The 15428-nt window shown below is 41.4% G+C and overlaps 1 protein-coding gene across 1 annotated transcript; it reads right to left on the reverse strand.

Annotated features, from left to right (window-relative positions):
- Positions 1-58: 58 nt before the first annotated feature.
- On the reverse strand, positions 59-8793 carry LOC308308522 (uncharacterized protein; the record flags this gene model as incomplete). Its single annotated transcript, XM_080753933.1, has 9 exons — positions 8681-8793; positions 5021-5131; positions 4391-4504; positions 3527-3640; positions 3040-3153; positions 1906-2019; positions 1314-1424; positions 684-797; positions 59-62 (listed from the first exon to the last, which is right to left on the reverse strand). Exons 2-9 carry the CDS (start codon positions 5110-5112, stop codon positions 59-61), a joined length of 777 nt encoding a protein of 258 aa, XP_080610059.1. The 5' UTR covers positions 5113-5131; positions 8681-8793.
- Positions 8794-15428: the final 6635 nt, after the last annotated feature.

Raw genomic sequence — 15428 nt, forward strand, 5'->3', positions numbered from 1 at the left:
ATATTCTTTATTGTAACATCCCATTATTCAAGCGTAAGAGAGTAAAATTCCATGGGTTTCAGCTCCACAACATTGCAACAACAGTGAACTAATGAATACAATAATAGAAAGACAAGCAGCAACACTGGGGTCCAAGCAGCAGCACTGAGCCCAACACACCATAGACCATATTAACATGGTGGCCATGTTGTCATTAATTTAATGAAATGCCACCCCAGTTGCTTCATATTCAACACACCATAATAACAGCATGGTCAATCAGCTAGCTTCATATTTATATTCAACACACCATAGCAACAGCATGGTCTGTCAGATTCATATATTTAACACAACATAACAACAGCATTATGTTCAGTAGCTTCATATTCCTCCATTGGCCATTAGAGGGGGCCATACAACCACTGTAAACTACTAACAACTCTAAAGACATCCCCGGTTTTAAGTGGTTTGTTTATAAAGTAAATGGCAAATAAGTGGAGCTTACAGTATGGGTCACAGTGGCCGTAGGTTGAATTATTATTCATAAACTGCACATATTGTAACTTTCATTCTATAGGTAATGAATGATTGGACAGGGAGGGCATACTATTATAATACTCTTGTTTTTTTTATATATATATATATATAATGTGCACACATGTGCCACGTTACAGTGTTGTGTATAATGTAATGCATTGACATACTGTGTGTGTGGAGGTCCAGGTTCATCACTGAAGTTAATTAGTCCTCCTTTAGACCAGTCACTCTTCATAGACACACAGCTGGGTGTTGGAGACTCTGCTCTGTGGTGAACACTTCTGGAATCATAATACATGTTTATAAATTAGCCTATATAAATATATGTGAATGAATGAAAATGTCAGTTTGTTCAAGATTCTTTATTGTTGTATCACATTTTGAAAGCATCGCCATGCGGGCTTGTGGTGGACATTTTTGTTGAAATTCCATTTCTGCCACAAACATACAAAATGAGTGGACACAAATATTACCAGAAACACATAAAGAGATCGCCCTGAATGACCATTAACAACAATGTTGTAATATTGGTTCTGATATTCTGACATTATAATGTGTAAAAAAAGAAAATAAAAGATTTGCCACGGACACATTTATCCGTGTATGAACACATTGATGACCCCTGTATGAAAGTATAGCAGGGTGAAGAAAAATGGAGTTTCAACTCCTGGACGTTGCAGCAACAAAACAGTCTGTACGCTTCACTGCTGAACAGCTTATAGTGATTTGTAGCACTTCATTCACAAACTGTACACATAGTAACTTATAATCTATAGATAAACATTGTAGAGACATACTTAGTGTGAGGAGGTCCAGATTGAGGAGATGTTGGAGACTGGATGTGATGTTTGTCAGCTCCCTCCTCCTCTCTCTCCACACTCTCACTCATCTCGAGGTCTTTATTAAACCTGTCAGGGTTACAGTCAATGAAATAGATCAGAAAACAGAGCTTGTAGATCTACTATTTTCTACAAAGAAAATGCACAAATCTTAGGTTAGGGGGTCTCCTGGTAAAACATATTATCATATGGGGGTCCTTGGTACAACATCTTTTCATTTACGGGTCCTGTGCTTTTCCTATGCAAACAAGCACAGTATAGTATAGTAACAGAGAGAGAGAGAGAGAGAGAGAGAGAGAGAGAGAGAGAGAGAGAGAAACATGTTGTCTCATAATGGAGGAGGACTGTTGTCATTAGTTAAGTTTCTGTGTGTTTGTGTCAAATGGAAAACTGTCAGAAAGATGATAACGTTACAGAGAGATGATGATAAAGTTATATCGTTATATCATTGTAGTTGTGTTGTGACAAAAGATGACTGACATCACTGACTGACATCACTACAGTGCCCAAATTTGGAGATCCACAGTCTATTAGACGAGGATTGACATACTGTGTGTGTGGAGGTCCAGGTTCATCACTGAAGTTAATTAGTCCTCCTTTAGACCGGTCACTCTTCATAGACACACAGCTGGGTGTTGGAGACTCTGCTCTGTGGTCAACACTTCTGGAAACATACAAAAACAACAAAAAACATGTCTTTAATTATCACGTGATTGGAAAGTCAGTTTATTCAATATTCTCTATTGTAACGTCCCATTATTCAAGCATAAGAGAGTAACATTCCATGGGTTTCGGCTCTTCAACATTGCAACAACAGTGAACTAATGAATACAATAATAGAAAGACAAGCAGCAACACTGGGGTCCAAGCAGCAAGCACTGAGCCCAACACACCATAGACCATATTAACATGGCGGCAATGTTGCCATTAACTTAATGAAATGCCACCCCAGTTGCTTCATATTCAACACACCATAACAACAGCATGGTCTGTCAGATTCATATATTTAACACACCCTAATAACAACAGCATGGTCAGTCAGATTCATATTCAACACACCATAACAACAGCATGGTCAGTCACCTAGCTTCATATTTATATTCAACACACCATAACAACAGCATGGTCTGTCAGATTCATATATTTAACACACCCTAATAACAACAGCATGGTCAGTCAGATTCATATTCAACACACCATAACAACAGCATGGTCTGTCAGATTCATATATTTAACACACCATAACAGCATGGTCTGTCAGATTCATATATTTAACACACCATAACAGCATGGTCAGTAAGATTCAGATTCATATTCAACACACCATAACAACAGCATTATGTTCAGTAGCTTCATATTCCTCCATTGGCCATTAGAGGGAGCCATACAACCACTGTAAACTACAACTCTAAAGAAATCCCAGGATTTAAGTGGTTTGTTTATAAAATAAAATAAATGGCAAATAAGTGGAGCTTACAGTATGGGTAACAGTGGCCGTAGGTTGAATTATTATTCATAAACTGCACATATCGTAACTTTCAGTCTATAGGTAATGCTTGGACAGGGAGGGGAGGGCACACTATTATAATACTCTGTCTTGTTTTTTGTTTTTTTTATAGTTTGCACACTGTGCAACACGTGTGTCATGTTATAGTGTTGTGTATATTGTAATGGATTGACATACTGTGTGTGTGGAGGTCCAGGTTCATCACTGAAGTTAATTAGTCCTCCTTTAGACCAGTCACTCTTCACAGACACACAGCTGGGTGTTGGAGACTCCGCTCTGTGGTGAAGACCTCTGGAATCATAACAAAATGTTTACACAGTTTTTCATGTCAGGATTTAGATGTCGTTTTTAGAATCGGCCTCAGTCCTAAATGGGTTAATGAAATTAACACAAATAGCACCGCTCACCTCACACTAGGTGTGATTTTTATATATCTAACTATTAATCAAGAAAATCTCTGTCTGTCTGTCTGTCTGTCTGTCTGTCTGTCTGTCTGTCTGTCTGTCCGCCAAGTGTGAAGTGAGCGACCTTTATGCAAGCTTGAGGATTGGTCAAGCAACAGGTTAGGGTGGTCTATGGGTAAGGACTAGTATATATAATTTGCACACTTTGCAACACACGTGTCACGTTAAAGTGTTGTGTATATTGTAATGGATTGACATACTGTGTGTGTGGAGGTCCAGGTTCATCACTGAAGTTAATTAGTCCTCCTTTAGACCAGTCACTCTTCATAGACACACAGCTGGGTGTTGGAGACTCTGCTCTGTAGTGAAGACTTCTGGAATCATACAAAAACAACAAAAAACATGTCTTTAATTATCACGTGATTGGAAAGTCAGTTTATTCAATATTCTTTATTGTAACATCCCATTATTCAAGCGTAAGAGAGTAAAATTCCATGGGTTTCAGCTCCACAACATTGCAACAACAGTGAACTAATGAATACAATAATAGAAAGACAAGCAGCAACACTGGGGTCCAAGCAGCAGCACTGAGCCCAACACACCATAGACCATATTAACATGGTGGCCATGTTGTCATTAATTTAATGAAATGCCACCCCAGTTGCTTCATATTCAACACACCATAATAACAGCATGGTCAATCAGCTAGCTTCATATTTATATTCAACACACCATAGCAACAGCATGGTCTGTCAGATTCATATATTTAACACAACATAACAACAGCATTATGTTCAGTAGCTTCATATTCCTCCATTGGCCATTAGAGGGGGCCATACAACCACTGTAAACTACTAACAACTCTAAAGACATCCCCGGTTTTAAGTGGTTTGTTTATAAAGTAAATGGCAAATAAGTGGAGCTTACAGTATGGGTCACAGTGGCCGTAGGTTGAATTATTATTCATAAACTGCACATATTGTAACTTTCATTCTATAGGTAATGAATGATTGGACAGGGAGGGCATACTATTATAATACTCTTGTTTTTTTTATATATATATATATAATGTGCACACATGTGCCACGTTACAGTGTTGTGTATAATGTAATGCATTGACATACTGTGTGTGTGGAGGTCCAGGTTCATCACTGAAGTTAATTAGTCCTCCTTTAGACCAGTCACTCTTCATAGACACACAGCTGGGTGTTGGAGACTCTGCTCTGTGGTGAACACTTCTGGAATCATAATACATGTTTATAAATTAGCCTATATAAATATATGTGAATGAATGAAAATGTCAGTTTGTTCAAGATTCTTTATTGTTGTATCACATTTTGAAAGCATCGCCATGCGGGCTTGTGGTGGACATTTTTGTTGAAATTCCATTTCTGCCACAAACATACAAAATGAGTGGACACAAATATTACCAGAAACACATAAAGAGATCGCCCTGAATGACCATTAACAACAATGTTGTAATATTGGTTCTGATATTCTGACATTATAATGTGTAAAAAAAGAAAATAAAAGATTTGCCACGGACACATTTATCCGTGTATGAACACATTGATGACCCCTGTATGAAAGTATAGCAGGGTGAAGAAAAATGGAGTTTCAACTCCTGGACGTTGCAGCAACAAAACAGTCTGTACGCTTCACTGCTGAACAGCTTATAGTGATTTGTAGCACTTCATTCACAAACTGTACACATAGTAACTTATAATCTATAGATAAACATTGTAGAGACATACTTAGTGTGAGGAGGTCCAGATTGAGGAGATGTTGGAGACTGGATGTGATGTTTGTCAGCTCCCTCCTCCTCTCTCTCCACACTCTCACTCATCTCGAGGTCTTTATTAAACCTGTCAGGGTTACAGTCAATGAAATAGATCAGAAAACAGAGCTTGTAGATCTACTATTTTCTACAAAGAAAATGCACAAATCTTAGGTTAGGGGGTCTCCTGGTAAAACATATTATCATATGGGGGTCCTTGGTACAACATCTTTTCATTTACGGGTCCTGTGCTTTTCCTATGCAAACAAGCACAGTATAGTATAGTAACAGAGAGAGAGAGAGAGAGAGAGAGAGAGAGAGAGAGAAACATGTTGTCTCATAATGGAGGAGGACTGTTGTCATTAGTTAAGTTTCTGTGTGTTTGTGTCAAATGGAAAACTGTCAGAAAGATGATAACGTTACAGAGAGATGATGATAAAGTTATATCGTTATATCATTGTAGTTGTGTTGTGACAAAATGGTAGTCTGAACAAACTGTGGTTCTGTTCTGCGCCACACCATGACACACGCACGCACGCACGCACCCACCCACCCACCCACCCACCCACCCACCCACACACACACACACACACACACACACACACACACACACACACACACACACACACACACACACACACACACACACACACACACACACACACACACACACACACACACACACACACACACACACACACACCTGATCATGTTGCACATGATACCAGTAAGACTCCCTAATCGGGAGATAAGCATACACAAACTTTAGAAGGCAATCGTAGCCAATCAGGAGGGAATATGGGAAATGGGAAAGATCCATGTTGATGACATGACTTTAGAGATACTGTGTACCGCTTTGCGTGATTTTAGGCCAAAATCTGTTGGAGCAGTGTCCAAAAATGTGTTTTGCAAAAGTCGGCCTGATGGTGGCGCTAAAAGAGGGGCATGTGAGAAATCAGGGGCAGAGGTTGTGATTTGCCTTCCAATTTGCGTGATTTTAGGCCTGATGGTGGCGCTAAATTGGACAGATCCATGTTGATGACATGACTTTAGAGATACTGTGCACCGCTTTGCATGATTTTAGGGCAAAATCCGTAGGAGCAGTGTCCAAAAATGTGTTTTGCAAAAAATTGGCCTGATGGTTGCGTTAGAAGAGGGCCATGTGAGAAAGCAAATTAGGGATGGCCAACGGTTAACCGTTACCGTTAAACCGATAAGAAATTGGTTACCGGTAAGCACTAACGGTTAATTTTGACCGATAAAAAACAAGCACAGTATAGTATAGTAACAGAGAGAGAGAGAGAGAGAGAGAGAGAGAGAGAGAGAGAGAGAAACATGTTGTCTCATAATGGAGGAGGACTGTTGTCATTAGTTAAGTTTCTGTGTGTTTGTGTCAAATGGAAAACTGTCAGAAAGATGATAACGTTACAGAGAGATGATGATAAAGTTATATCGTTATATCATTGTAGTTGTGTTGTGACAAAATGGTAGTCTGAACAAACTGTGGTTCTGTTCTGCGCCACACCATGACACACGCACGCACGCACGCACGCACGCACGCACACACCCACACACACACACACACACACACACACACACACACACACACACACACACACACACACACACACACACACACACACACACACACACACACACACACACACACACACACACACACACTTGATCATGTTGCACATGATACCAGTAAGACTCCCTAATCGGGAGATAAGCATACACAAACTTTAGAAGGCAATCGTAGCCAATCAGGAGGGAATATGGGAAATGGGAAAGATCCATGTTGATGACATGACTTTAGAGATACTGTGTACCGCTTTGCGTGATTTTAGGCCAAAATCTGTTGGAGCAGTGTCCAAAAATGTGTTTTGCAAAAGTCGGCCTGATGGTGGCGCTAAAAGAGGGGCATGTGAGAAATCAGGGGCAGAGGTTGTGATTTGCCTTCCAATTTGCGTGATTTTAGGCCTGATGGTGACGCTAAATTGGACAGATCCATGTTGATGACATGACTTTAGAGATACTGTGCACCGCTTTGCATGATTTTAGGGCAAAATCCGTAGGAGCAGTGTCCAAAAATGTGTTTTGCAAAAAATTGGCCTGATGCGTAGAAGAGGGCCATGTGAGAAAGCAAATTAGGGATGGCCAACGGTTAACCGTTACCGTTAAACCGATAAGAAATTGGTTACCGGTAAGCACTAACGGTTAATTTTGACCGATAAAAAAGAAAAGAAAAAGGAAATCAACCCATGTGTCACACCCAAAGCCCCGTACACCAATATCTACGCAACATCAAGTCATCAACCATGCAACTATATGCACTGTGGTCACACATTTCTGGACACCAATGTCTGTGTAACATCCATGCATTCACGCAACTGCGAGTCTGCTACGCTGCTTGATTTGGAATCGTACACGCTGACTTGTTCATCAGGAAACAAATGCTCCGTCGTCGATTGGATTTTACAAAACAGACCCCCGTCACATTGAAGCTTAAAACACAACTTTCTAATGTTACATGTTGATGACGTGAGGAACGCTAAAGTCGTCTTGGTTACAGTAGGCTATGCGAAAATAACAAAGCTCAGAGTCGCAAATTCAATGATCGCTGCATCAGCACACACAAAACACGGGCGAGAGAGAAGAAAATGAATGAAATGGACATCACATTTAGCCGATTCAACCATTCCAAAAGTCATACGATTGGAAGTTATTGCTCTACATGCGAGCATCTCGCTACTGCTGTTTTGTTAGGCGACAGCCAGGGAGTGCACAGAATGTTAGAGAGGCACGGGCTGAAGGGCCTTTTGGTGGACAATTCTGTTGATAAAAGTAGGGCCTTTTGGTGGACAATTCTGTTGATAAAAGTTAAGGGCTCAAGCCTGGCGACAGCGCATCACATTACAGACTGATTATTTCAATCCCACCGTTTCTTTGCAAAAACACATTTCTTTTAGAAAACGTTTGTATTCTTGTTTCTCCTAGTTTTATTGTTTTAATGTGTAAATATGGCACTTTATTATGGGGAAAAACGGGTGTATTTTACTTTTTTAAATCGCTAAAATAGTGCATTTTTAACACATTTCCTTAACGGTTAATTAACTGATAAGGCCTTATTGTTATCGGTTAAGAAAAAAATCTCCATTTGGCCATCCCTAGACCAAATGGACCCTTACAGATCTCCAAGAGTGTACAAATTATTCCAGTTAAGCATTTCCTGATGTTCAGAGACAACACCCCAAAAGTTGCCAAATAGTCGTGCATGTGAGAACACACACACACACACACACACACACACACACACACACACACACACACACACACACACACACACACACACACACACACACACACACACACACACACACACACACACACACACACACACACACACACACACACACACACACACACACACACACACACCACGTGCACATAACAACACACTGTCTACTATACAATGCATACATGTAGTTTATAATGTCTACATACAATGTAGTTTATAATGTCTACATACAATACATACATGTAGTTTATAATGTCTACATACAATACATACATGTAGTTTATAATGTCTACATACAATACATACATGTGGTTGCAGTATAATGCAGACTCTTACCTGCAAGCTTTAATCCTTTAGCTGTGTTGTGTCAAAGGGAGTTCATAGTGACTCCAGAATGAGATGGATTCATCGTGGTCTCAAAATGGTTCAGTTTCTACGCTGTTTCTTCCATCTGGTAGAAGTAGTTCTGGTCCCTCCTCTGAAACTCATGTTTATGATACTGTTGAAGTCCCTCCTCTACCGAGAGAACTGTTTTTCTATTTCATACAAGTTGTCATGTGACTTACAGTAACTGTGCTGAGCAGAGACTGACTCTAGAGCTGTGTGTGTGTGTGTGTGTGTGTGTGTGTGTGTGTGTGTGTGTGTGTGTGTGTGTGTGTGTGTGAGTACATCCCCTCCCCCTCTCCTTTCATTTCCTCTTCTCTCTTCCTCTTTTAACAGCAAAATGTCGGTCTTCTGTTTGTTTGCCTTTTGTTCAAAATCTCTCTCTCTCTCTCTCTCTTAATTAATAATAGCACTTTAGACCCACTGGATGACTGTTTAAACTGCATGCAGGCACAAGCCTCCTGCACTAAACAGAATAACTCTTGTAATCCAGTGAAATCCTGAAAAGAAACTTTTATATCTGTCCTTAAATTACCTGGTGATCTAAAGCTAACATCATGTGTCTTGATGGTGGATGAGCTCAGTAAACATAATAACAGATGTCCCTAAAACTACTATATTTATATGTGTTCACTGAGGTCATTTAGGGACATCTAGATGACCCTAAATGACCTCAGTGAACAGGAAGCAGCCTCCCATGCTTCCTGTGTCTTCTATGAGCTGCTAAACCTTCTTCTTTCAACCATTTTATCAGGATAAGACTCTACACACACACACACACACACACACACACACACACACACACACACACACACACACACACACACACACACACACACACACACACACACACACACACACACACACACACAATATATATACCAGTAAGACTCCCTAAGCGGGAGATAAGTGACCGTCAGGTCGCAGCGTGATTTTAGGCCAAAATGTGTAGGAGCAGTGTCCAAAAATGTGTTTGAAAAAATCGGCCTGATGGTGGCACTATATGGGACAGATCCATTTTGATGAGATGAGTGTAGATACTGTGTAGCGATTTGCGTGATTTTAGGGCAAAATCTGTAGGAGCAGTGTCCAAAAATGTGTTTGAAAAAATCGGCCTGATGGTGGCGCTATATGGGACAGATCCATGTTGATGACATGAGTGTAGACATACTGTGTAGCGATTTGCGTGATTTCAGGGCAAAATCTGTAGGAGTAGTGTCCAAAAATGTGTTTTAAAAAATCTGCCTGAAGGTGGCTCTAAATGGGACAGATCCATGTTGATGACATGAGTGTAGAGCAAGTGTGTGCCGATTTGTGTGATTTTAGGGCAACATTTGTAGGAGTAGTGTCCAAAAATGTGTTTGAAAAAATCGGCCTGATGGTGGCGCTATATGGGACAGATCCATGTTGATGACATGAGTGTAGACATACTGTGTAGCGATTTGCGTGATTTTAGGGCAAAATCTGTGTCCAAAAATGTGTTTTGCAAGAATCGGCCTCATGGTGGCGCTAGAAGAGGGCCATGTGAGAATTGATGGGTGGATGTTGTGGTTTGGCAGGCAAGGAGTGTGTTTGCAAAATTTGGCATGGATCGGGGCAACGGTTGCGTAGGTATGAGCAAGGCAAAAGTGTGACGTGTGACAGACTGACAGACTGACAGACAGACAGACAGCTGGTCGAGGTTTTGACAGTAACTGCGACCTGACGGTCGCAATTATATATATACATCACTTTTTTTTTGCAAGTCCTGTGGCCTTACCCTAACCTCTATCCCTAAACCTAACCCCTAACCCTAACCTTAACCCTAAACCTAACCCTAAAGGTGTCTACACACCAAACAGCCTACAGGAGACTCCTTCTGACTGTACACAGACTGCAAAGAACTGCAAAAAACTAAGCACTTATTTTTTATTTTATTTTTTTCAGACAACGCCGACTGTAGTTACTGTATGGCAGTGGTGCCAGGTCTGCTCCTTATAAGCAACGTTGATCCTGTTTTCCTATAATGTTGCTAGATGTGGGTTGCTTTTGTTTGGGCTTGTTTCTGAAGTGTAGTTGCTTATTTGGCCTTGCTTTCAACATTATTTTATAAAATAACTAATGTAATAGAGTTCAGAGGTGAAACTGGTCGCGCTTTTGGGCTTATTTTCATAGACCTGGTCGCGTATTTCACTCACAGAATCTGGCAACCCTAACCCGGCCGGAGGCAGCTCTGTTCTCCGTGCAGAGGAGGGAAAAAAAGAAAACAACAACACGGGCACTTGATGGACTATTACTAGCCTACTACTAGCTTTGCTTTGGATCCGATTGGAATAGGAATTGAGAGTTGAGATTGAGAATATGGTATTTAGTAAAAATATGCGACGGGAAAATGTCTCTGGCTTGTTTTGGCTTGGTTTTGGAGCAGTAGTAAACTATTCTACAACTCCCTCAATCTTACCGACGGCGAGGGGCGACTGAACAAAACTGAGCAAGTCCAGTTTTCCAGTTTTCGGTCGATAAGGTTCCCGACCCGCTGCCGAAAACCTGACGATGAGCTCCCGTTCGGCAACAGACGCTTTCCGCCGCCTTCCGCCGCCGAATCGTCGCCGAATCTGTGCGGTTAAAAGTGGCCTTAAGCCGTTGTGGGGACCTACTATTTTGTCCCCACACTGTCAGAGGTCTCCTGCAGGTGACTGTGTGAACATGCGTTTAGTCCCCATAAGTATAGCTAGACAAACTCACACACACACAAACACACACACACACACACACACACACACACACACACACACACACACACACACACACACACACACACACACACACACACACACACACACACACATTATACTTTTATACCAGTAAGATGCCGTGAGGGAGAGGGGTGACCGCCAGGGGGTCTCGACTCTCGACCCGCAGGTTGACTGCCGCTCTTCGGTAGGACTATAATAACTTTACACTATTAAGCTTTCTTTCATGCAAAAGTTTAGCTGGCAAAAACATCTCTGACCGAATAACCCAAACCTAGATTATTTTGTTATCGTTGGATAAGATTTTATCCACAATTCCATGCTTTATGGACTACTACTTTCTTGTGTAGACTTCTTGTAAATTAAATAATGCAGATGTTAAACAATAATTAAACTCTTGAGAGCGTAAAATGTAACCAAATTGACCCGTAATTAATATCTAATTTTAGTTTAGTTTTGTGTTTTTACACACACCTGATGATGTTGCACATGTTTAAACTGCAGGCAGGCACAATTCTCCTGCACTAAGCAGATCTATAGACCCACAAGCCTCCAGCAGCACTAAACAGATCTCTAAACCCACACGCTTCCTGCCTGCACTAAACAGATCTATAGACCCACAAGCCTCCAGTACTAAACAGGAGAATTCTTGTAATCCAGTGAAATCATGAAAAGACACTTTTATATTTTCATATCCACAACTTTCCAACATCCCATTGTGCGTTGCGCAGAAGGTGTGCGGTAGCTTCCAGCGCCACAGCTGAGTGTGATCTCCAATCTCACAACGGTTGCATCTGCCACGCGACGTGAGATTGTATGTCAGCTGTTCGGGTGTGTCCCACAGATAATGCTACAGTAAATTTCCGCTGAAACAGGTGGATAAAAGCTGTCCTTAAATGACCTAGTGATCTAAAGCTAACATCATGTGTGTTGATGGTGGTTGACTCAGTAAACATAATAACAGATGACCCTAAATGACCTCAGTGAACAGGAAGCAGATATGACTTATAAGGATTGGAATGTGACCTGAGGGCAGCATTCAATTTCATTGACCTCAGTGAACAGGAAGCAGACTCCCATGCTTCCTGTCATTGTTTTCTCTGAGCTGCTAAACCTTCTTCTTTCAACCATTTTATCAGGCTAAACTTCTAACTTTATCCTTTTCATCATAGCAGTTTGAGCTGTGCACACACACGCACATGCACACACAGGGGAAATCTCGCTCTTTTGAACGACGAGGGTTAGCGACTCACCCCACGGAGGTTAGGGTTAGGCTAAAGGTTAGGTTTGATTGTCGAAAAGATGACACATAGTAACAGCGAAACGCTCCCGCACACACACGCACACACGCACGCACGCACACACACAAAAACATGAAACACATCTTGACTCATTCTAACCCTTAAGGGGAAGTTTCTTCATTTCTGCTCTGCTCTACAATGGTGTCACATCTTTTTTTTTTAAGTGTGCCTGCCATGCAATGCAATGGCAAAACACTTATTGTAATCCGCCATACTTAAGTACATACTTTCGGCACGTAATAACTGCCGCACAATTATGCCACCCACGCAATATATATATATCAAAACGTGCGGCTGGGCCGGGAATGGGGTGCTATTACTTTTCTTTCCGATCCGCGTTGCCATGGCAACGTAATTCGTAAAAAACTGCCAACAAATGTTAATGTTAACAAATGATAATGCTAAAGCTAATGCTAATAAAAATTTTAATGTTAAAGCTAATGATAAATATGCTAATGTAAAAAAATCTAATATCGATGTTAATGTTAATGCAACAATGCTAATGCTAACACCAACTGCTTCACAAGGTTGCACACACTTAGCGAGCTGCAGGCACACTTAAAATGTCTTTCTTTTCTAGTCTTTTCTCTCTCTTCCTCAATCTGTTCTCTGATGACTGATGATGAGAAGGGGAGGGGGGGAGGGTTATTATGAGAGACAGACATACAGACAGACACCGTCTCCCTCTCAGTTTAAAGAAGAATGGAATTGTACAGCATGTAATTGTGGACATAATCGTATCCAACATTCCGACACACTATGAGCGGGTCAATTATTTGGCCGCCTACCTGTGAATGGACAAGGAACTGATCGAGCAACTTTTGTCGGGAGTTGGACTGTTTTTTTTTTCTTCCATTTTTCTAATTTAGGCATGATCAGATCACACTTGGGGAGGCGGCCGCCTATCCGCCTCCACACTGACTACACCAGCGTGCGCGCACACACGCACGCACGCACGCACGCACGCATACACACACACACACACACACACACACACACACACACACACACACACACACGCGTGAGTTGAAGCATGAGCTTGAGAGAGACCGAGAGAGAGAAAGAGAGCAGGGGAGGGCTCATATTCAAAGTTCTACCACTTTTTCGAGTCACGTGTTCAAATACTGGATTCTGATTGGCTAAATTCCGGAGGTTATGAGAGGACAACTGCCGCAAAGTTGTGTGTCCGAGATCAATGCGCCTCAGTGTACATCCGGGGACTTCAGGAGGTAGTCGGAACACCTTTCCCCCAACCAACAAATGAAGGTCGCAGCGGTCCTATGTTTACTAACGTGCGTACTATCGTCGCCGATTTATTTGGATCCAATGCAATCCGCCAACTTTAAAGCCCCTTTTCTCTGAACCTATGCCTTTCTGGAAGCGAACAGCCTCTATTTACGGCCGGAACGGTACTTCTAACTGACGTTAGCTTAGCTGTAAGCTAGACGCATGGATTAGTATGGAGTTGGCGCCATCTGTTGGTGAGTAGAAGATGTTGTTTGTGGAACTATCTGCTGTCTCGCGGAAGTTTTATAGGCAATAATGATTGTAACTTAAGATCCTTGCAAGTTACAACTATGTGTTTTCTTTCATGTATACGGGAAAAAGTGGTAGAAAAGCTATTTACCACTCGGGGTCGGACATTATGCTCTCATAATGTCCTGAGTGAGGGTGTTATCGGACTCGGCTGCGCCTCGTCCGATAACACCCTCACTGCGGACATTATGAGAGCATAATGTCCTCTCACTCGGGGTAAATTGCTTACTTCTCCTTCAATTCACCACAGCACTTCCACATGTACCGACACGCACAGCCCTCAACTTCACCTTGTCAACACAAAATGGTACCGACACGCACAACCCTCACCTTCACCTTGTCAACACAAAATGTTACCGACACACACAGCGGATAACTTCACCCTTTCACAACCACATGGACTTGCTTGGTCTCTGAACACAAACTTTGGTCTCCTAAACGCCAATAAAGACCTTTCTGTTGTCATAAATGAACTGATAGCTCCAAACAAAACACTGACCACACCAATGAAGACCATTCTGTCCCTGGACCACACATTGAGAACCACTACTCTGTGATCAGCAGAGTGGGCAGAAGCAATAGCAAATATATATGATATATAATATATATATATACAGGCTATGCGAGATGTCGGTATCCGAAAGGTGGCAAAGGTACATTTTTGAGCTCTATATCTGTAGATTATATTTTGTTATGACAACCCTTTCTGAGACAGCAAAATTGGTGTCATTTGTTTTGCATGAGAAACATTCCTTGGGCTAAAAACAGAGCCACAAGACTATGGTTTAGTGATGAAAAGTGATGAGTCATCACTTTTCACACTTTTGTGCGGAATGTTTTTCACAAAACAGATGCTTGCAATGGATTCAGAATCATGAAAAATTAAAACTAGTTTGACCCCTCATATGCTACTTAAAGTTAATGGGACACCAAATCTAGCAGCTGATAACACCAATTTAGCTAGGTCTCAGAAAGGGTTATCATACCAAAATATAATCTACAGATATAGAGCTTTTCAAAAATGCATAGTAACCTTTGCCACCTTTCGGATACCGACATCTCATATGGCCCATGGACAATAAAGAATACTCTGACACAAATGGGGTCTAGCTGCCCCCTTGTGGTCATTTT

The sequence above is a fragment of the Nannobrachium achirus genome (genome assembly GCF_963921795.1).
Source record: "Nannobrachium achirus genome assembly, chromosome: 23".
Classification (NCBI taxonomy): Eukaryota; Metazoa; Chordata; class Actinopteri; order Myctophiformes; family Myctophidae; genus Nannobrachium; species Nannobrachium achirus.